Raw genomic sequence first — 23518 nt, forward strand, 5'->3', positions numbered from 1 at the left:
CCCATTACAGATGCAGAATCCAGCACTTGCACTTGTTAAGTTTCATGCCATTGGTGATTGCCCAGCCCTCTGATTTGCCTGTAATAGCCCTACGGGGCCTGTTCACCCTTGAGGGAGTCAACAGCTCCTCCCAGTTTAGTGTCATCTACAAACTTACTTAGTATGCGATTGAGCACAGCATCCAGGTCATTTATAAGTGTTAAAGAGAACTGACCCCATAATGGAGCCCTGGGGAACCCAACTAGTGAGCTGTTGCCAGCTTGATGTAACCCCATTTACTACATCCCTTTGAGCCCAACCCCCAGCTTCCTCTGGCAAAGTAGAATATACAGTAATGCCTCAGGTAAGTTCTCTTGTGTGGATGCATAATAAATGCAGTGCCTTCTACTGATTCATTTGCTTAAGATGTACAAAAAGAAAATTAAGTGATACGAAGCATCTTTCATTCAAGGAATGATTAAACAAGCAAGTACTGCTTGGCCTGGAAAAGGGATGTTGAGAGGAAGGGATAGAAAGACAAGAAAAGTAAAATGAGAAAATGAGTAATTCTACTTTTTCATGAGATACGAAAACTCAAGAACATTAAATGAAAACTGCAGGTGGCAAGTTCAAAACGAAAAGAGGTGGATTTTTACACTGTGTATAATTAATTTGTCTTCCTTTCTGCCACAAGATGTTGCAGATGGTAAAATTCATGTTGGTGCAAAGAGCTATTGCACATATGAACATAGGAAAAAACTTAACAATGAAAGTGACAGAGCACTGGAGTGGGCTGCCCAGAGAGGTTGTGGAGTATCCTTCTCTGGAGATATTCAAAACCTGTATGGGTGCTTTCCTGTACAACATACTGTAGGCAACCTTCTTTAACAGGGAAGTTGAATTAGATGATCTCCAGAGGTCCCTTCCAACCCCTACAATTCTATGATTTTAATGGAAAACAATTGTTAAGTGCAAAGGCGCAACTTCTTGCTCAGGAAATCTCTGAACCACAAAGTGCTAAAACCTGGGAGAGTTTATATTTAAGAATTCTCTATATCTGCCCTCTTTCTCAGCTCTTCCCTAGGAAAATACTATGGGCAACTGTTGGTAACAGTACTAGATGCATCTGTGATCTGACATACTACTAACAGTATTATGTTCTTTTTTTAGGAAGTACGTTTATAAAAATGTTGGAATGAGGTTTTAGTGACAGTATCTAAGAGGTGGAAGGAAGAGATGTAAAGGGCAAATAGTACTGACAGACAATATTCCTGAAAAATATGGAGTGGATGGGCAAAGAAGACAAAGTTAAGGAAACTGGAGATATGAGGAAAAAGGGTTTCTCTTGACTGATAAAGACTGGAATATAAGGAAAAACTTGGAAGACAGAAAATTATCACAAAGTATAAGCAAATATATGACTGTAGAAAGGACAGCTAGTTTGCATTCATTCAAGTAATCATATGTCTAACTTTTTCACCAGTTTAATGGGTTAAATAAGTGGGCATTGTAATTTTGACTAGCTAACTCTCCATCTAAAGTAAAGCAATTTAAATAAAATTCTGTAGGCATTCATTAATTACACTCCCAGTAGTGTATTTAATGCAGTTCCAAATGCCTTTATACTGAATAGAAAAAAAAAAAGAAATGTAATGGCATCAACCAAAAGTGCATTCTTGCTAATACTGAAGGAGTAGGCAGTTTAACGTATTATTATGAGAATTCATTGATAACAATGAGTGATTATGACCACTGTTGTCTAATGACTGTTAATTATCATCACAAAGAATGAGACTAATGATAGGTTCCTTTTTCAGACAGTTAACTGTGAAAGAACATGAATATTAGCAATACAGGCTATTTCCTCTAAGTCAAAGGTCATGTAGACTGACAAGAAAATTATATTTGGCTTGGAATTATAAAGAATAAAATTAAAAAGCAATGAGTGCTACCAGAAAGTTATTTACAAGACATTTCTCCCACCTATATCTTATTCTGGGATGCATGTGCATTCATGGATATAACGAGGTAATAATGGAAGCTCTAAGGCTGTGATAGGAAGAATAACTCTGATGTTTTCTTTTTCTGACCATATTGTAGAAAATAGTCCCACACAGCCAGGGGAATGGACCAGATGACATGATAATTTTTAAAAATCATCTCTTTTTTGTTGCTTTCTGATTGTCATGCTTTTTCCTGCCTGGTGGCAAATTGGTTGGCAACAAATGAAAATTACAGCGTCTGTTTCTACTATCCATCTGCATTTTTTTTAATGTCACCCACACACATGCCCATGTATCTACCCACCCACTTGTATTTCTCTTGCACAGAACACATTCATTCTCTCACTCACATAATTTATTCATCCCAACATGCACTAGCGCAGTTGCCATTTAGCTTTTGTTTGCTAGTAGCTGTAGCAATATTTAAACAGATGTCTATTTACATCCTAAGAGCACATCAATTCTTGCCAGTATGCGTGCACAGCCTTACTTATAGTTTCTAATGTCAGTATCATCCTTTGTTTGCATAGTCATCAACATTATCAGTGTTTCAGTTCAGACTTTAATAGTACAACATTTTTTCAAATGGTATAACTCAGAATATAAAGTACTTTGACGTTTTTTAGAATAAAATGACTTACTTAAACGAAGTTCAATTTTATAAAACCAATCCTGAAGTTTTGAGGACTCCCTTTGATTCAATTACGAGGAACTGACTGAAGTTTCATGAGACTTCTGTAAAATCTGTGGTTTCTTTCCAGTGTACTAGTGAGATACTTTTCCTAATGCAGCCTGGGATGCAGTAATAATGAAAAAGGGAAAATGCATACATTCAAGGATCCACATTTTCTAAATAAGGTCTCCAAATATAAATGTCAAAATATCAGAATATCTTTTCTGTCAGAAATGAAAAGGTATTTCAGTATTGAAAAGAGTATGTCTTTCCAAACATGCTCTTAAAGATAAAAGCTGAAATATATAGTTTTATCAGATTAATGCAATTGATTTTACCTTTACCTTCTCAGGTCAGTGTCTCTGAGGTGAGAGCAGTAGACCTTGGACAGTTAAGCAAAGTGCTTGTTGAGCACAATAATGTCGGTTATGGAGCTGGATGCTACTTGGACCGAATTGTCATCCATGAATCAGGCAAGACTGATAGCCAATATATATTTCTGTGCCAGCAATGGTTAGACAGTGGAGTTGGTGATGCACAGATGGAACGAATGTTGAGACTTCTTGGAAAAGTCAGGAATGGAATGCTGACAGAAAAGATTCATGGTAAGACTGAAAATCATCGAATTTCCTTCTGCTTTTTGTTTTTGTCATAATTCATGTTATTTTTCAGGTTATTTTAAAGACTAAAACCAAAATACAGAAATAAAATAGCTTTAATATGAGTTGTATCTCTCAAACTCTCTCTCCCAACACTTCCAGACCTGGTAGGTAGAATTATAATGTTGAAGTAAGAAAGCCTAAAGCGGAAAGGAGAGATGAAGTGAATGGGAGCAATGAAGTGTGTGTTTAGTTGAGGCTTGAAGAAAGCTGAAGCAGAACGAGGTAGGTTGTTCCATATGGCAATCAATGCAGAGCAGAAGGCTCCTACAACAGTGATGAAATCTCAAGAAGAGATACAAAAATTCTTATAGCAGAATGAGACTTTCCCCTACGTTCATATGTTTGCAGAAAGCATTTGCTTTTATTTGCAATTTTCATTTTCACTTAAATGGCATGAGTTTTTGCAAACAGTTGACCTGGACCCAGTATCCTCTTCAATTTGATTTAGAAAGGACCAAAATTCCAAAATAATGTCAACACTGAAAACCTGATAAGTTTTTTACTCTTTGCCATGGGACTGGATTTATTAACTCTCTGACACATCTTGTCATTTTTTGAAGAGGTGTAAAATGTTGTTTTGGGTCCATTTATGCAATTTGACTCAGAAGTGGTAGACTAAACTATGTGAAGTTTAACTAATCTGAAGATGTGAATTGGTTTTCTAAATCAATAATTTTGTACGTTGTCCATAGTTGATTTCTATGTTCATGGTTATTCCATTTTATGTTTAGAGTTTTATATTGTTGCAGACATGGTCGTAGTATATATTCTTATATTCAGCTGCCTGTACCTTGGTCAGTAACAAATATTTCATATCATTTAAGGAAATACAAGAATACTGTTACAGAGACAACAGAAGGACAGAGTAATGTGGAAAGATAAGCTAGATGAACAACTAGAGTAATGTCAATTTCAAAATAAGGAATTACTGTACTACAATACTGCAAGAATTCCATAGGTGCCCTACATAATCCACAGAGCGAGGCAGGCTTCTTCTAAGGGTTATTTAGAGCAGAAGCCAGAGTCTGTCAGTTCTCTTTTCACTGACAATTTAAAAGGTGTGAGAAATCTTGCAACCTTTTCTAGTATCTGAATGTAGGTATGTAAAAAAACTTCCACCGTCCTCTGCTTCTCACACGCCCATAGTCCTCAAAAATTTGAGTGTAGATTGACTAATATTTTTTAGTCTATGATTATTTATATTCAATTTTGAATCTATTCCACATCAGTTCTGGTCTGTGTATATAACACTCTTAGGAAAAATATTACAGATAAGTAGAGAGCCTATAAGGAATTTAGAAATAAGGCTGATCAGCAAAGAGTACTATACCTTAGGGTTCAGAAAGTATACGGATACAATAGGACTTAACTAAATGTCAGACTGAGACAGATTTTATAAAGGAATTAAAACAAATAGTAAAGGTTCTTCAACCATTTACTTACAAAAAAGACTGTGGAAAAATAGATGACTATGCAGGAACAATAAAGTAGGTCTGAAGATGATGTAGGTAAAATCCCTAAACAAATCAAATACTTTATGTCTGTTTTCATTCAGCACCCATGATGTGCGCAAGGGAAGCAAAATCAAAAACTACTAGTGGGAATGAAGTTACTGGAAATGGCCAGATATGAAATGCAAATATAGTTTGAGTTTCATGCAGTCAGCGACAACATTAGCAGTCTTTAGTCTAAAATATTGAAAGAACAGGGAAAAAGAAGTGGCAGAAGTAGTGAGGTTATAAAATAATTCTATGGCAATGAGAAATACAACTTGTAAATAACAAAGGTAATATCTCCATCTGAAAATAGAAAACTTTAAGTGGTTAGGATAGCAGAGGCAAATAGGAAATAAAAGAAATGAGTGCACAAATGATAAATTGTAAGACGAAGTTGATACTTTTAAGAAGTCTTCCCCAATAAGAGAAATATAATGACATTTAATCTGTGTAAATGTCAGTACTGAATTGTATTTGCTTTATGAGAAATTATTAGGTAATTAGAAATTAGAAATTAGAAAGAAGTAGTAAAAGAAATAATTGTAAAGAGCTAGATAAGGGAGAGTGAATATGCTAATAAAATCTGTTCATGCTATAAAGCTGTGGGTGTTGACAGGAGGATGAAGGTGCTGAAGGGTAAACTTTGAGAACTGGAGGAAAGCAATGGAATGAAATAACACAAATCTTGAACAAAATTAGGTTCAAATTCAACTAAGTATGTAAGCTCTTTATTCTGGTACAGGTTCCTAATTTCCATTGATTTTATTGGAAATTATGAACTAAGTAGTAGCTAAGACTGCAAAAACTGTATCGTATTGGTACACCTTGTAATTATTTCTGCTACAAGAGTACTTCACAAAGACATCAGTAGGGGAAATACGTGTTTTTTTTTGTATGATCATGGAATAATTTTGAGAAAGGAATATGATATGGCTGTGAGTGTAGTCATTGTAACCTTACAATGTATGGGATCATTATCAGTAAAGGCAAAGAAGAATTAATGCCTCTGTACAAAGAAGCAGTGATGTTTCTCCTTGGAATGCCGTGTATGATTATGACCACCTTTCTCAAGAAAAACTTGTTCAAAATAGAATAGATGTAAAGACGTCTGGGGATATGGCAAGGCTTTTTGTGAATGGATATTGAAAAAAACTTTATGTATTTAGACTAGCAAATTTAAGGTTGAAAATGGACACAGTTGTGATCTATCATATTAATAGGGGCTTTCATATCAAGATGGAAAAAAAAGAGTTAAACTCTTAAAAAAACTTTAAACTAAGGGATACAGTTGACATAAAAATGAATCATAGAATCAGTAAGGCTGGAAAAGACCTCCAAGATCATCCAGTCCAACCATCCACCTACCACCAATATTTCACCACTAAACCATGCCCCTTAGTACAACATCCGAACATTTATTGAACACCACCAGGGATGATGACTCCATCACCTCCCTGGGCAGCTTTTTCCAGTGCCTGATCTCTCTTTTGGAGAAGAAATTTTTTAGCTTGGTTCTCTCTTAGACTTAACTACAGAGAATAAAAGAAGCGTAATGAAGCTGCTTTTAAACTGGATCTTGACAAATTTATCAAAGAGATTGTACGATATAGATGTAATAGCAGAGTAAGGTGTTGTATGATCCAGTATAGATAGTCCTTCCACCCATTGTTCCTAGGCAGATATACATCAATAGCTTAAAGTCTTAATATTTCAGTACTCCAGTGCTAAAAGTATTTTGGGTTATGTCACAGGTGATATTGTTAATTTTCATTTCACTTCCATTATTTTTCATGGTTGTCATTGTTTTCATTTGTATTTAATGTTCACAAACCTGAAATTGGTAGCTATTTATGACTACAAATAAAATCATAATTTATGGTTATTTTAGAAGAGTGCTGTTTTTCTACCTTCACAGGGTCTTGAATTCATGACATAAATTCTCTTCTGCTGTAAATTAGCAAGGTTTTATTTAAATTAATTTGTACAAGGAGATAAAGTTTTGCTGGTTGTGGTTAGAAAGCAAGACTTTACAGGACAAAGAAAATCACTGTTTCCATTACTCAATATAAAATACTCCCAGTTTACAAAATATTTATAAATATTTGTAAATATTAAATCCCTACTTTGGCTCACTTTGCATAAACAGAGCTCAGTTGATCATGATCAGTTCTACACCAACCCAGGTGACCAAAATCCTTCTGTAGAAGTCAGGGATTCTTTAGAAATGGAAAGCAGGTTTTTGATAGCCCTGATTTTTCCATATAAACTATTAACACGAATGAGCATTTTAAAGCTAGTGTGATTTTTTGAGAGTGTAAGTATCTGATCTTGATAACTGTCTTGCTGATTGCAAATTTAGCTAAATATATCAGCATCTCCATTTGGTATAGAGATGCAAAGGCTATTCGGGAGTCTACCTGCTATCAGTCTGCAGTGTTTATAGGCCTCTAGGTGACAGTTAATTCATATGGAATATTTAAAAGACTAAGTGCTTCAAACCAAACCTTTAGTTCGAACATGAGTTATTATTTATTTTCAATAAGTACCTGCTGACAAAACAAGAGGCAGTGGACACAAACTGCTGAACATGAGTTAGCAACGTGCCCTTGCTGCTAAGAAGGCTAACAGTATTCTTGGCTTCATTAGATAAAAAATAGCAGGTAGGTCAAGACACTTGATTCTTCCTCTCTACTTAGTGTTGGTGAGACTGCACCTGGAGTACTGGGTCCAGTCCTGCTCCACCCCCAGTACAAGAGAGACACTGACATACTGGAAAGAGTCCAACGTAGGGCCATCAAGGTGATCAAGGGAGTGGAGAATTCCTTCTATGAGGAGAAGCTTGGAGAGTTGGGGTTGTTTAACCTGGAGAAGAGGATGCTCAGGGGCAATCTTATCAAGGTGTATAAATACCTCAAAGAGAGTGCAAAGATGATGGAACCATTCTGTTCTTGGTGGTGCCCAGTGTCAGGAGAAGAAGAAATGGGCACAAACTGAATCACAAGAATTTCCCAATGAACATCAGGAAGCACTTCTTTCTGTATGGGCACAGGTTGCCCAGAGAGGCTGTGGAGTCTCCTTATTGGAGATCTTCAGAAGATGCCTAGACATGGGCCCAGGCACCCTGCTCTGAATGTCCCTGCTTGAGCACAGGTTGGACCAGATGAGCTTCAGAGATCCCTTCTAATCTTAACCATTCTTTGATTCTGTGAAGATAATTTTTCAATATTTTTCCTAAAGTAAAATTGCTAGGTTTGAGTGTTTTCTGTGTACCTAAAGTTGGCAAAGCACTGCACTGTTACATGGGACTATTTCTAGTCTAAGCAAACATCACTTCTTTATAAAAGAAATCCATAAGGTTTTATGCTTTGTTGGCATGATAATTTTAATATCAAATTTCAAGCACTGAACCAGTTTATCAGCATCTTGTTTATATGTAGCAAATTTTAAAAATCTAGTTTAAGTAGCTCCTCAAGAAGTTTAAATGCAAACAGTTACTATCCTGGATCAAAGGCAAACCTGATATCCAGTGCTATGTAGTAAAAAATATGCTGGTTTTGAGCAGCAATTAGTGAGAAAAAGATTGAAATTATCAGAGGAAACAATTATAGGCTGAAAAATGTCATTGAACTGGCAAGGCTCTTCAGTCTCTGATAGGGAGCAGGCGGTCTTATTTGCCTAGTTCTTCTGGACTGTTCCATCTCTAAAGAGTCAGCTATCACTGCAGAAAGGCTGATGTCCAAATCTGTTTCTTGGTATGTGCAATATATCAATGATAATGAGTGAATCTGTTCTGTTTCGAGACTAGCTCAGTGCAAAGATGAGAATGGCTTGCTAGTCATTCACTAACAGCCTGTTACAAATGTATGTATTATTTTGGATATTCAGCACACCCATTAATTTTTTTTTTTACTGTTTTTCTTCAACAGGGACTTGGGATGTCTTTGTCACAACTAGTGATATTTCTTCTAGTTCCACAAATCCTAAAATGTCTCTAACTGTTTGTGGTGAAAAAGGTATCTGTTCTTCAATCATATTCCCAAAAGGATCCCTTAAAAAAAATCAAGTTTATGAGACTTCAATTGAATTAAATAAGAAATTCACTACTATATTTAAAGTACGCCTTGAAATTGAAGAAGCTGGAGAAGGAGAGTCTTGGCATTGCCATGAGGTAAAAAAAAATAAAAACTAAAGCAAAAATAGAATCATAGAATGGCTAAGGTTGGAAGGGACCCTAAGGATCATCAAGTTCCAATCTCCCTGCCACAGGCAGGGCTAATAGTTCAGGTATTTCTTGTAAGATTGTCTTTTTCATATTCTGTGGTTAGTACTTCCAGTTTCCAGTTCCTTTTGAACTTACATATTTTTTTATTACAAGAAGAAGTGGATCTGGTAACAATGCTTGTAGAGTGATACATTTGCAGAATATTCAAAACGTTTATTAGAATAGCTTTGGATAACAAAAAGCATGTAAATTTAGGAAGATTTCTGGATGATATGTACACAGATTTGCCATTACCACATCTTATGGTCTCACTTTGGAACTGGAGCCACTGGCATGCATTGCAGTATTTACATAATTCCAAACTGACTGTTACATGTTGTGGACCCAGTGATCCATGGCAAACAATTAAGCGAGACACCAGAAATGCCTTTTGATGAAAACATCTGCCATTTATGTTGACATGTGGAAAAAAAGAAGTGAATAGCAAAAGTGACAATCTTTCTTCTGATGTCTAGGATGCTGAAGCTAAAATCTGACATCATACTGAAATTTACTGTGGCATTTTACTATACAAGAAGTATCTTTACCTTCTTAAACAGGGAAAATAGATATGCAGCCACACTTTATCCCATTAATACTTATATTTTGTTCTCGTTTAAAAAAATGGAGAAAAAAAGGATTTTAATCTTTGTTACATGCTGTTAAATAGAGAACTGATCCCCCTGACATTTAACTGGTAGTCAGGTTGTTAATTTCATCTTCATAGCCAGATGAAATAATTATCTAACAAATACCTCAACAAAATTAAAACTACTTCTTGGAGATGGTGGATCACTGAAAAAAATTCAGAACAGAAATTTAGCAGTTGCAGTGATATCTATTAATCTGCTTTACTTCATTAGCTAATGACAAGGACTCAAAGAAGAGTTAGGAAAAAATATCAACAGAATTTATATAGAAAAAGAAAATATGTAGATTTTTTCAGATAGGACAAGAAAGAGAAAGACAATACAAACTTACAGGAGTTTTAGGAACGTATTTCCTGTTATTCCATGTATTCCATAGCAGAACAGGTTGAATCCTTGTATGAAATTACTTGGTTGTTATAAGAGATTGCAGACAATAATTAGTGTTAAAGACAAGTTATCAATCTATTTGCACTTCCAGTTGGATTTACACTGCACGATGGTCATTTGTATGCCATTTTATTTTGATTATACAAGTCTTTTCTCACATAGAGGCTGAGATTTCCACCTTTTATCACAAGCAGGTGCTTCAAATGGTTGAATTCCATATTTAGAATCAGAATTCAAATTAGAACCATAACTGCAAAGTAACTCCCTTGAATTTTTGGAGGAAAATAAAATCATTGTAAAATAATGTCTGGGACAAAATTAATAAATAAGCAAATAAAAAGATATGCTTTGTTTCTGAAGAAATGCATCTTTATTCTTGCCTTTCAACTCTTGAAGAAATAAAACACAGTAAATGAAACCTGATTTTCAAGAAACTGTTCAGGAATATAGATGTTAGTGTAAAAGGGATATAGTTATATTTTATACTTCATTTAAAAAAAAAATCTCTTCAATATGTCTGTCATCATGAAAAATAATAGGCGTCTTCAGAAGATGAAGGTCGTGCTACAATCTCCCAGCGACAGTTATGAAACAAAAGTATTTGATCTTACTGAGTTATGTCATTTTTAAATGATAAAGTGTTAGGTCGCAAATGAATGAATGAGTGAATTTTCTGTGTTCTGTTCAAAATGAGGTTTCTTCCTGAGACATATTTTCAAATATTTTCTCAGTTCTATCTTTAAATAGTTTAGAAAAATGAACTTTTATCTATTTGTGTCACTGGTAGTGTAATAGTACAAGAAGCCTCATTATTAAAATCTCTTTCCTTTTAATAGGACTAATCTGCTTAGCTCAGTATCACCCTTTCATTTCTTTATATACATTTACATATATGTCACAGACATTCAAAATATTCAGTAATATTTATTTCATATGATGCATATGTACAGACATATACATGCCATAAAGGTGCTTGATTTCAAATTTTCAGCTTTTCCCAGAAACACATTTTCTTTCTCCAATTACTCAGAATGAGAAAACATTCTGCCATAAAAACATGTTAGAACTTATTGACATTTATCACAAGCTGAAATGGGCATAACAACACTTCTTTTCTTCCATACGCTGCATGAATAGATACATAAAGAAAGCTTTTTGAACTCTTCCAAAAATTTGTTTCTTCTCTTTTAAAAATTACTTTGGAAAAAAAAAAATTTTAGACAAAATTATTTCCTATAATTGACACTGTGTGTGAGACTGTGTGTTCATTCTCAGTACTTTACAGTAGTATGTCTTGCTGTAGTTTGCTCTAGAGCAAGAGACATGTTGAATTTATTTCTTCTTCTTTGTTAAGGTAAAGCTTCAACACAGAGTAAGTAAAAATCTTCTGGAATTTCCATTTTGCCGCAACTTTGCAGATGATAAAGGAGAAAGAGTGGCTGAGCTTCCAGTTCTCAGAGTCAATTCTCCTTTTCCAGCAGGTTTGTTACAAATCAGAAACACTGGAAAAGATATGGCCAGTTATGATGGCTAGGATTTTCAAGGCTGCCCGAAGGATTTAGTAGATAATTTGTATTCACTTTTTAAAAAGAAGTTCAGTTCCCATAGTTAGATGTGCTTTTTGCATTCCAAGACTGAGATCATGGGACATGTAAAAGAGAAAGCATGCAGCATTAAAAATATTAAATGTTTTGAACAGTTGTCAGGGTTCTGCTTTTTCTCAGTAATATTATCTGGTTCTCTCTCAAAGGAAGTACAGGAAATCCAGAGAAAATAACTCTTGTACTGTAATGTCAGATAAGGAAGTCATTGCCCCTTACAGCAGAAGCTGATCATGCATTCTTCAGTGACACTGTATTTATACATCATGAAATTCCTTTATGTGAGTTATGCCTTGATCACCTCAAGACCAGATTGCTTTCATTAGTTTTGTGTTTCTTTGGGGATTTGATGCCAAAGCTAGTGAAGAATGCATAAGCTCCTGTTCTGAATGGACATTCTACCATGACAATATCCCAATCACCTTTAAGGGTTTCCCGGGAGCTAAGGGATTAGATCAATATCCCAAGAAATCTGTGTATTCCTTTCTTTCTTTTTTTTTTTTTTTTTTTTTTTTTTTTTAGTGCTTTTAAATCTAGTCTCAAGAAAAGCACTTGAACAGAAGCTCCTTGAATTTGAATTTGAGAAGAGTACTGCTGGGGTATTCTCTGGAAAGGCACTTTGCCTTTTAAATACTTTCACTTTTTTTTTTTTCTGAAGAAGCACAAGTATATAAGCCTTCACAAATACTTCTCTTTCTAATAAGCATTAAAAATTAGGAAAGGTGCTGTTTTCTTACTTTTTCCCCATTTTTTTCTCTTTTTCAATCAGAAGTTTTGGTGATGTTCTTTCTGTTTTGGGGGCCAAACCACCAGTATGCTGTGCGTTTCTCTGGGTCTACAACCAGGAAATTAACATGGTCAGCCAGGATATGCCCAACTGATGAGTTGTGAGATTCATCAGAGAATACATAGTATTTCTTGAAATTGTCTGCTGAGGCCAATAACTGCAACTGGTACTGTGGTAGAGCAGCCAGCCACGGGCTGGACTATGATCCACAGAAAATGCGAAAGTCATCATCCCTCTGATGGAGTTCAGCTTAATTTCAATGCAATGAGACATGGAGAAGAGATGTGCTTTTCAGATATTTATTGCTGTCCATAGCCTAGGAACTGTTACATGAAGGAGTGTTCTTTATTAGTATATACAAGCATGTGGTAGAGTATTATTTATGTGTTTTTATAAAAAAATGTGGAACGTGTTCATTTTTTCTTTAAGAAACTTTTTAGCTTATTATTTGTTATATAGTAGTTCATAATTTTTTATTACAATGCTTCTACGTTCTTTTCCAGGCATTGTAATACTGTTTGACCTCTTGATCACTTTGGGTAGGACAAGAAATTAAGTGCATAATAGCAATTTATTAAATAGCATATTTTAAAAACTGATTACATTTTGTTAAACCTTTCATCTGTTTTTCCAAATAGTGAAAAGCTATGTTCTCCATATCACCACGGGAGCATTCCCTGGGTCAGGAACTGATGCAGATGTGTATGTCATGCTGCAAGGCATTTTGGGAGATACTGGTAAACGAAAGTTAATCAGAAAAGGAGATGACAACTTCACCGAAGGAAAGGTATGCTTATTATTTCTCTATCATATTTTGTACTTTCGTAGTCCAGTCCAATACATATGGACTTAATGGTAGTAGGATAGAATCTACAAAGTGCAGTTTGCAATACTCTTTGATTGTAAGTGTGTGTGAAAAAATCTTAAGAGCAAGACAGTGACACTTATGTAACTGATGCTAACAATACTGAAAAGCAGTGAAGTGATTATATCAAGTATTTTTAAGTTCAGTTTTGCAAACTGAAGGTCTTTGGTTACATGCCAATTGTTTTCCTGACTATTTATTTGACAATAAACTCAAAGAAACTACGTTTCACAGAATCACAGAATTGTAGGGGTTGGAAGGGACCTCTGGAGGTCATCTAGATTCCTTGGTGCAGCTGGAAGGAGACAAGCTGGCAATGCCAGCAGTTGCTTGAAACATCCCAGACCTGTCTGTGCACATCCTTGCCCCCAAATACCTATGGCCAGAATGTTGAAAAATCTTTTGCATTGTAATATCTTGGTCTCTCTTCTGTGTGTTTTTGCCAGTACAAGTTAAATAGAAGTGCACTCTCTGCTCTGCGTGCAGGGGTGGGATGTCACTGGAGTTTCAACCAAAGTAAATAAGAGATGTTTCCTTTGATACCTCTTTTTTTCCCTTGCCTGTCTTCATATTGAGGCTCCTTTCCATGGAGGAGCTATGGAAAGGCTTGTTCACTGCCAGCCTGCCTCTTAGTCTGGCTCTTGCTCCTTCTGCAGATAGTCAACTACTGCCCTCCGTAGATTACTTAGGTCCATAAAGAGAGTCATTTCTTCACTGTGCAGCTCATAGATGTAGACCAAAGACATGCATAGCTGTTAGAGATGCATTTCCCTGTAGCACTGTCAGCACAAACAGAAATTAGAGAGAATTTACCTATTAACCTTTCTGTAGAAATGTGGGCAGATTTACAGCTGAAAGTCCTTTGACACAAAGTCAAAGTTGGAAGCCCTGGGTAGAGGGCTGAAAAGATCACTATGGTTTTTAACAGTGTTTGTATTTTCTGCAGGTCTTTATTTTAATACAAATTTGAGGTTTATAACATAAAAAATTATATATCCTGAAATAAACATTTGCAACAGAAAAATTCAGTTGCAATAGCTAAAATTTAGAAAAGAAACACTAGATTCTTACAAGAAATGCTGAGCAGATTTTACAATAGATGGTGCTACCTATTTTCAATGCACACAATTATACTTTTGTGAACTCTTACTGAGTACTCAATTATAGTCTTTTGAATTAGAAATATCAAGCATACAGTAAACTACTTCCTTCTGCTAGTGCCAGCTGCCAAAATGAATGATTGTTTTTCTAAAAAAGCAAGTTTGCAAATCAGCCTAAATAGCCACAGCACAGACATGATGTGGGGTTAGGAGCTCAGCTCCTGTCTACTCCCAGTCTCATGAATTCGATGAGAGTTGAAGGGGGTCATTACCTTGCTGGATTTGACCTATTTTACATGCTTGCTCATGAGAGAGGTGATAGAGTTTAAATCTTTATTTGTAAGAGACTAAATAGCTGTGGATGAGGGTGCTCAGTTTTTAAAAGCCACATTTGTCTTCCCTAATTTTGAAATTCAGATTATGGTTTATTGAAAAGCTTTATCTGAGTCATTGGATTTTAGAGCTGCAATCCTTTTTACTCTCATCGAGTAGTTAGTTTAATGTAAGTTTTATTGGATTTCTCCTTAAATCTTAACTCCATGAGTGAGCAATGAAATTTTTAAAGAGGACCGGGAAGGCGCATGTAGAAATCCTCCCCAGAAATTAACTACAAAGATAACCTGAAGAATACTCTTACACTGTTTGAATAGCACAGAATTTTTATTTTACAGAGTAAGAGGGTAAGCTGGCATGTACCCATCTCTTCTTTCCTTACTTGACATTTAATATGAACAGTATGTGAATACAACATATTATATTTATAAGTAGATATTAGCATAGGAATATTTTATGGACTAAAAAGAAATTGCTTGTAGATAACTAATAGAGAAAACAGAATTCTAAATCTAGAGGTATTTGTTTAATTGAGAAAGAATGAATTGTTTCTGCAAGCAAGACTCCTGCCTTTGCAGCAACATTTTGTTCATGGCAGTTCTTGGAAATTTCCCAATGTTTTCTTCCCGTTATAAGTAATCTCTAAAAAGACTCTCAAGTGTAGAATGTCTCTTTTTGTACCAGCCCAATCACATATTGTGCTGAGCACCCCTGCAGTCAGAGAATCTGGACTTGGTGGTTTGGGGGATTTTGGCATATAACAGACATGGAATTTGCATTCTGAATCTTAACAGTTGTTCTGACATTTTAAAATGTGCTTTTCTTTGCAATAATTTTTCCCCTGACTATACAGTAACAGCTAGTGAACTGGAACAGTGTTTCTGTTAGAAATCACATTGAAATATGGTGTTAGTCTCATAGAATGTCAGCGCTTCTACAAACAACAGCTTAGCAATGCAGAAATGCATAGAAACATTTAAATATGCAGAGGACTTTGCAGAGAATTGGGGATATACTTATCTCATTTAGCAGATCTTTTTTATTTACATGAGTTGAGTTGCAAGATAGTAAAAGGCTGTATTTGCTTTGTATATCTGAAAAGTTATTTTATATCTTACCAAAGTCCATACATACATCTGTAAAAACACTGGAGAACCATTAGATAACGTACTGTGCATGAAATTTTTAATTCACCAGGAAACTCCTGTGGTTCACCCCAGGTCTGAAAGAGTAACTCCATCACCAAGATGGCTGAGCTTCCAGTGATCTACTCAGGCAAATGAGTGTGAGGACAAGTGCTTTCAGAGGTGTATTCTTTCAAATTTCTGTGACATTGATGCCTTGTTTGATGTTCTCCAAAAAACTACAAGGGCAGGCAAAGCAATTGTGGCATGTTTCTTCATGCAGTTCAGGTTTCATGAATCCCTAATACTATTTATTCATACTTCATGAGTCAGTTCAATTCTGATAAATGTTACCTGCTACAAACACTTTCTTGAACCAAGTATTCTCAGTGCAGACATTTTGTAAAAATCAAGTCCCAGTTGTGTGAAATCACCTCAGTCTTACCGTATTTCCCCTTTGCTTCTGGTACCCAATGTTTTGCAGCTAATGAAATTCTTCATGCTTCTTTTAGGCGGTCTTTGTTAAACTTGCTGTATGTACTATCCTATATCTGAGTTATTCGTAAATTCCCTCTCTGAGAATGTGGCTTTTTTCAGTTCAATTGTATCAAAGCAGTAAGCTACACTGAATATCTTATGACTGATATTTAAGTATTTTAATATCTGTGTGAAGAAAGTGGCCAGTATTACGTATTCTGTGTTACTGAAACTGTAAAATCTCTATGAATTTTTACTTCATTCTATTAGTTGTTGAAGAGATATATCCTTTATTCTGCCCTATATTTAGACATCAACTGCTCAGGTTGGTACCATGGTAACTGCAGCACATACAAAAATTGTCAGAGAGAGGTGACTGTTGGTGTTCCATTTCCATACTCACTTACAGATTAAACATTGGCAATTTAAAAAAAATGACTTCAGGAAAAAATCTGAGCAAAAGAATACACTGAGAAAGGTCATGAATGGGAGAAAGAATACTGTGGCCACTCTGAGGAAGTTGAAATTGGTCTGAAGTGTCCACATTGTGTCAAGAATAATACCATTGTATAAATGCAGATAAACCATTCTCTTATGGAAAGCATACCTGACATGATGATTAAATGATTGCAAAATGCCGTTGGCCCAAATGTATTAATCATAGTGACAGGCTTCTGTCCAAGATATGGTAGTACAGAAGGAAAGACTTGTGGAGATTGTTGGAAATAGTGAGGAGAAAAGCATAAACCATGCTCTGGAGGCCCATCACTGCCAGCTGGATGAAGGAAGGGATTGTCTGCTCTGCTCTGCTATGTGGCCTCACCTCAAGCATTGGGTGCAGGTTTGGGCACCGCAGTATAAGAAGGACATAAAACTACTAGAGAGTCTTGAAAGGAAGGCTACAAAGATGTTGAAGGTCTTAAGAGGGCAAAGCATATGAAGAGTGGCTGAAGTCTGTTGGTTTGTTCAGCACAGAGCAGAGGAGGCTGCTCATGGTGGCCTACAGCTCCTCACAGGGAGCGGAGGGGCAGCACTGAGCTGTGATCTCCGGTAACAGCAACAGGGCCCGAGGGAACGGCATAGAGCTGTGTCAGGGGAGGGGCAGCGGTGGGCATGGAACAGGCTGCCCAGGGCAGTGGGCACAGCACCGAGCTGACAGAGTTCAAGGAGCGTTTGGGCAATGCTCTCACACAGAGAGTTTGAATTTTGGGTGGTTCTATGAGAAGCCAGTTGGTCTCAATGATGCTGTGGGTTTCTTCCAACTCAGGATATTCTAAGTAACACAGAGCATTGGATTAGAGGTGTGTGAATAACTATTTTTTTACATATATATATTCTTTCACAGCAAGAAGATATGTAAAGCTCCGGTGCCAAAAATTAAGAAGTGTTAGAAATTAATTTACTCTAAAATTATTTACTTGTGGGGCTGTTCTCTGTCTACATAGAGCTCAAAAATGAATGTTACATTTCTTAAAATGAAATCCATCATCACAGCTTTTGTTCCCTGCACATTTATGTGCACATTTGTTCTAACATGATGATTTGAGTTTCTTCTGCAGAAATGGAGGAACTCAAGAGTTTCTAGGAGGTGGCAACCTTCTTAATTTTTTTTTTTGATATTTATCTTAAAAATTAAATGAAATATCCTTGGGTGGTGCCTGATGCTTTCTCTAAATAACACTGAAATTAACAAATTGGCTTACATAGATTTGTTTTTTAGATAGACAAAATTAGGTGGATGAGTTCTACGTAGCATTTATTTAATTTTTATTTAGTAAAAAAGATAATTTTAAAATAAAATGCAACTGACTATTAGCTTGATTTATCATAAATTTCAGAAGAGTTACTGCCAGTATAAGCCTGCATTTTTCTGCGATCAATGTATTTGGCCACTTTTACTCAGTGCAGCACGAACTAAATTAACTTTATTGAAAGTTAATGGTTTAAAAACATATCTAATTCAAATTTTCAGATTTAACAGCTTCTGATGGCTTGTCTAGTAGAAAAGTTGTTTCAGAGCTTAGACATCTTTTTTTTTTAAAGATTCACAGTATCTTGTGTCTAAATCAGTCAGTCTTTAACTTCTTAAGCACTGAATTTTGATGCACTTTTGACTCAGCTTGGAAAGCCCTCTTGCAGCAAATTTCTGCCATCTATGACAGTATTTAGGACAATAATAAAATCTCTGTACTTGTTTTTGACAACTTAAATAGATTAGTCATTTATATACTTAAGTCACTGAAAGGTAGGCTTTCCAGTGATTTATTAACTCCCACAAATCTTTTCATAGGACTCTTTAGTTTAACACCCTCCTTCTTCAAGTGTCATAATTAGCAATTGTTTTTACATCTTCTCTAAAATCTTGTTTTCCTGCAGCTAACTCATAAAAACATTAAAAAGCACAGGCTTATGATCTTGCCTCTCTTCAAAATCTGCTTGAAAATGCTCTCCACTTACAGCTGCAGTTGCAGACTTACCAAGTTAGACACTCTTTTTTCCCTTTATCAGTCAGCTTGAGCCCACCCAGCTTGAGTCATCTGAATTTTGGTTATGCTGTCTTAATCAAAACATTATACAATCAAATGGGTTCATAAGGCTGAAGAAAATCATATTAACTCTATTTTCTTTACTTGTCAAATGAGATCTCAAACCTGGACTGTTACTGAGTCCAAAAATCAGGCTGCATCAGATCCTGATGGGTTTGAATTTGTATTAAATTTTGTATGTGTGTTTTTTTTATTATTATTATTTCTTTTGTGTGAAATGATATATGTTTACAAATCAAGATATAGCTGATAACACAGCTCTCTGTAGCAATCATGTTGCATTTTATTAAGCTTGTTTTACTGGTATTCTGGATGAAATGCCTTTTACAACTTAGTTGAATTGTTATATCTGCTGATTATTATACTATTTTTCCTTATTCCTGTTGCTGTTCTATGCATACTGATACTGTTTCAAGAAGATTTTGTTTCAGATATAGTAACCGAATTAACATAAGGTCAATTTTTGTGTGGTTATTTTTATCTATTTATCAGTCCTTCTGTTCTCTATCTACCTACTTATTTATTTATTTTTACTACTTCTTTCATTTACTTTTAACTGATCTTTTTGAAAATGGATAAATCATGATAATTCTAGGGTATCAGAAACCTCAGATTATGCATTCTCTGTAATTTGAACATTTCATTTTTTTTCATGTAAAGTTTTTTAATGAATTTCCAGATGAGAATTTTGCATAAAGGAAAAAAATTGCCTGCAAAAATGATTGAATTTAGGAGTAAGTTCAGGTTTGGCTTTTTACAATTGCAAAGAACAGAGATTGCAAGATGCTGAGGTCACAGTTAGATGTATTGTTTATTTTTTCAGAAAGCTTACTGCAATCAGTGCTTGCTATTGCTACTGTTTAGCCAATGTTTCCATCCCTTAAGTCTGCAGGTATAGTGACGTGCATTCAAACATTTTTTAGTTTAAACAATGAATGTTAGTAATGGTTTGGGCTTTTCTATTTGATCTATGTTGATAAAATTTGGCTGTAGACAAGCTGATTTTGTGGTTATGGTGGCACAGCTAAGCTGGTGATCATCTCCATTTAAGAGGAGATAGGAATAAGCAGACATTTGGGACAGGATGGTGCAGTTCAGTTCAGCATAGCTGGAAGAGGACATGTAACCTGAGTCTGAAAAGTGATGTATCAGCAAAATACATTTTTCTCTTTCTTTTCTTCTACAGGAATGTTCAGACACTTTTCAGGTGCTCTTTCTGATTCAGGTTCAGTGTTATTGGGGCTTTTATTTTGCCTCTCAGTTCTGAAACTGTTTTGACTTCAGTGGAATTTCTCCAGATTAACAAGGGAGATCAAAATAATCAGGCAGAAAATCAATAAGTTTTCTAAGCTTAATGGAAATGGTTCTTTATCTAGACAGTAACTTCTTTACCAATAAAAGCCTGTTAAAATGATGTAACATTAGCAGTATGGCAAATCACTTGTGCATAAAGGTTGATGAAATTAAGCATATGGTGTGTCTTGACTCGCCATTTTCAGTTCTGCTGGGAATATCGTCGTTAACCAACCATCAGCTCTCAATACTGAGCCTATAAAATGATTGACATTTTTAAAGGTAAATATTGCATAGTGTTTGTTCTAATGTTTCTTCTGTTACAAGAGCTGTTGCAACTGCTACAGGCTGATGTGTTGCTAGCACTGACACTGAAGAACACTGAATAAAGCCAAACTGGATTATAGATTACAAGGAAATGTTCAGAACATAGGTCCAGGGATGAAAAGAAACATTCAAAGACAATCTGAAAGGAAGTTAACAACAATTAAATTTTCAGTAGTTTGGAAGTGTTGCTAGCGTGATTGTTTCTAAGGAATTTTTCAATGTTTCTTTTACTACCTGAAAAATACAAAAAGTGTCAATTCTGGTTTTGGAAGATGAGCTCTCCTGGGTGATAAAAGGTATATGATGCAGGCTCTCATGGTGCCTGCCTCAGCTTCTCAGTCTTGGAGAAATCTTTCTCTGGAAAGTGTTAGTTAAGAACATTTAGTGGGCTGTACACACGAATAGTTTTAAGATTATTCTGCGCAAATTCCATGTAAGACCATCTGAATTAGAAATATATATTATTATGAATATATAGTATGACTTTTCTCCATTCAGATGTAATTTAATAGTAGTGACTAAAACAAGCATTAACATTTTTTTTTCCCAAAGGTAAATTTAAAAAGCTTTTAAATCCTGTAGGATTATCTGTCTTCTGTGTTTTCTCCTTCTCTCCCTTTTTGCAAAAGAATTAAGACTCCAGTGACTTAAAAGGTCCTCATTTGTAAATCAGGTAAGAGAGAAAGTATTTTGTGACTTACAAGACCTGTCAACATCTTGCATATTTCTTCTGATGTGTGAGTAATCCATGGTCTGAAATGAATGCACAAATGTATTACATAGATTCTTAATAATGATTCAGTTAGTAAAAATTATATTGAAGTCTATTTGCAGATAGTTTGTGAAAAGTGGAATAGATTTGGCAATTATCTTTGGCAAATCATTCATCTAGCTCTGACGATTATATTTGCTGCTTTTTTTTTCTTTTTGTCTCTTGACTACAGTAAAGCTCATTATATACATTATGTATATGTACACACCAAGACAAAATGTAAACTTTTCTATGAGGTGTGTTAACCTCACTTGTCACAATTCGCAGTCTAATTAATAGTTTTTTCAATTTGTAATTTATGACATGGCTGAATTTTCTGCATATTTTAGCACAGATTTCTGAGATTTTACGTGCTCTAAAATGGGCACACTGAGATTGTATGCTGACAAGTGCTGAGGTAGTATGTCTATTGCAAAACAAAATTTGAAATTTTCACATTTATTCAGCCAAAATATACCTCTTTTCCAAGGAAAAAATGATGTTTCATATATTAACAATATGTAGAAACTGTTATCTGTGGGTGGATTATCTAGGTCATGAATAACCCAAAATATATGCTGCACCTGAGTTATTAACTGCTTATGGATGCACACTAGGGAGAATGGTATACAAATTCTCTAGCTGATGCTGTCTGAAGAAATTTCTACTTTAATAGAACTTAGTAACTGTCAAACTTAGTGCAAGTCAGACCCAACTAGACTACTTTTGGAGACAGTGCAAGTTTAAAAGTCTGCAGAATATTCTGTGTGTATTTCTTCATTCCTAAGCTTCTCTACTTTCTGAAAGTGGATCATTGACAGCAGATTTTTTTGGAAATGGTGATGGTACTGTCATTAAATTAGTCATCCTGTGGAGAACTGTTTTGTCTTAAAAATAATTCTATTTTAACAAGGATTATAGTTTGACAAGAACTTCTTTATCTGTTTTCAAAAAAAATAAATATTTTGTATTAATATAAGCATAACAATTTTCAAGAAGAGATTAATACTCTAAGATAAATTTTCAGATTTTGGGGACTTAAAATTCTTCTTTACTAACAGAGTTAATCTGTGGTTTTCACTTGTGTTCCATCTCTGTATATTTTAATACAATTTATTTAATAAATGTAGCAAGCATTTATATGCTTATACAAGCATAATGCTGTATCTTTATCAGTACAGTTAAAGACAGAATAAAGAAGTGATCAAGCTTATATCACAAGTAAAGTAAATAAAGAGTTCAGATTAGTGGTATTCAGTCATCAAATAAATCCAGTAGGCAGTAAAATATAATTATGGTCTTGACATTTAATTTTACTTTTTTTGACTTAACTATGAAAAATGTAAAGAGGAACGTCTTTTCTTGCAGCCCTGCAATCCACTTAGAATTTCAGTCCTTACAATGTATGTGCTTTGCTGCTGGAGTACATCCTTATCCTGAAAACTTTAATTTCCATCTTTTGTATTTGCTAATCTAAATTCACCAAGTAGCTGAAAACCTCATCATAAGGCAGTATAGCGATTCAAGTGCTTATTTAACACTTTTTTCTTAAGATCACTGTCAGCTTGCTGTTCTCATTTTCCTCTTCCACAAAATAACACAGCCTGATGGTTAGATGATGCACTGTAGTAGGTTTGGATAACGCTGTTTTTCAGTCTAGAAGCTGCTGAGTAATTCAACAACAGGTTGGCAGTTATTTTTGGGAAACTATTAAAGCAATTGTTCCCAAACACACACATCATGTGCATATATATTAATAAAAAAATAAGGAAAATAGTTAAAGGTATCTCACTAAAAATGGATAAAGCGAAAAAAGGTCTGAAATTATTTTGTTTCTTGGGGATCTTTCATTAAATGTGTGCAGTGTGATCTGCAATTTTAAGTTCAATATTTTATCTCATGGTGGGTCTCATTCTTGGCAGCATTAGGCAAATTATCACAAGCAGGTCAAGAGTGGTGAACTCTCAATGCTGGTGAAGCTGCATACTGGGAATACTGGGTCCAGTTTTGCCTGGCTCTCCCCCTCGATACAAGAGAGACATGGACATACTCTAAAGAATTCAATCTAGGGCCACCAATATGATTAGATACTGCAGTGCCTCTCTTGTGCAGAGAAGCTAAGAAATCTGGGACTGTTTGGCATGGAGGAGAGGACACTCACGGGGATCTCAAAAATACCTATAAGTACCTGGAAGAAGAATAT

General features: G+C 35.2%; 1 protein-coding gene across 8 annotated transcripts in view; it reads left to right on the plus strand.

Annotated features, from left to right (window-relative positions):
* LOC110394957 (lipoxygenase homology domain-containing protein 1) overlaps positions 1 to 23518 on the plus strand; it is a 207494-nt gene that overhangs the window by 159204 nt on the left and 24772 nt on the right. For all 8 annotated transcript variants that reach the window (XM_021389041.1, XM_021389040.1, XM_021389039.1 and 5 more), the window contains 4 exons: positions 3008 to 3260; positions 8740 to 8981; positions 11466 to 11592; positions 13138 to 13286. In XM_021389041.1, the coding sequence (XP_021244716.1) occupies positions 3008 to 3260; positions 8740 to 8981; positions 11466 to 11592; positions 13138 to 13286 (771 nt within the window). The remainder of the gene's footprint in view (positions 1 to 3007; positions 3261 to 8739; positions 8982 to 11465; positions 11593 to 13137; positions 13287 to 23518) is intronic.

Source organism: Numida meleagris, chromosome 2, assembly GCF_002078875.1.
Source record: "Numida meleagris isolate 19003 breed g44 Domestic line chromosome 2, NumMel1.0, whole genome shotgun sequence".
Taxonomy (NCBI): domain Eukaryota; kingdom Metazoa; phylum Chordata; class Aves; order Galliformes; family Numididae; genus Numida; species Numida meleagris.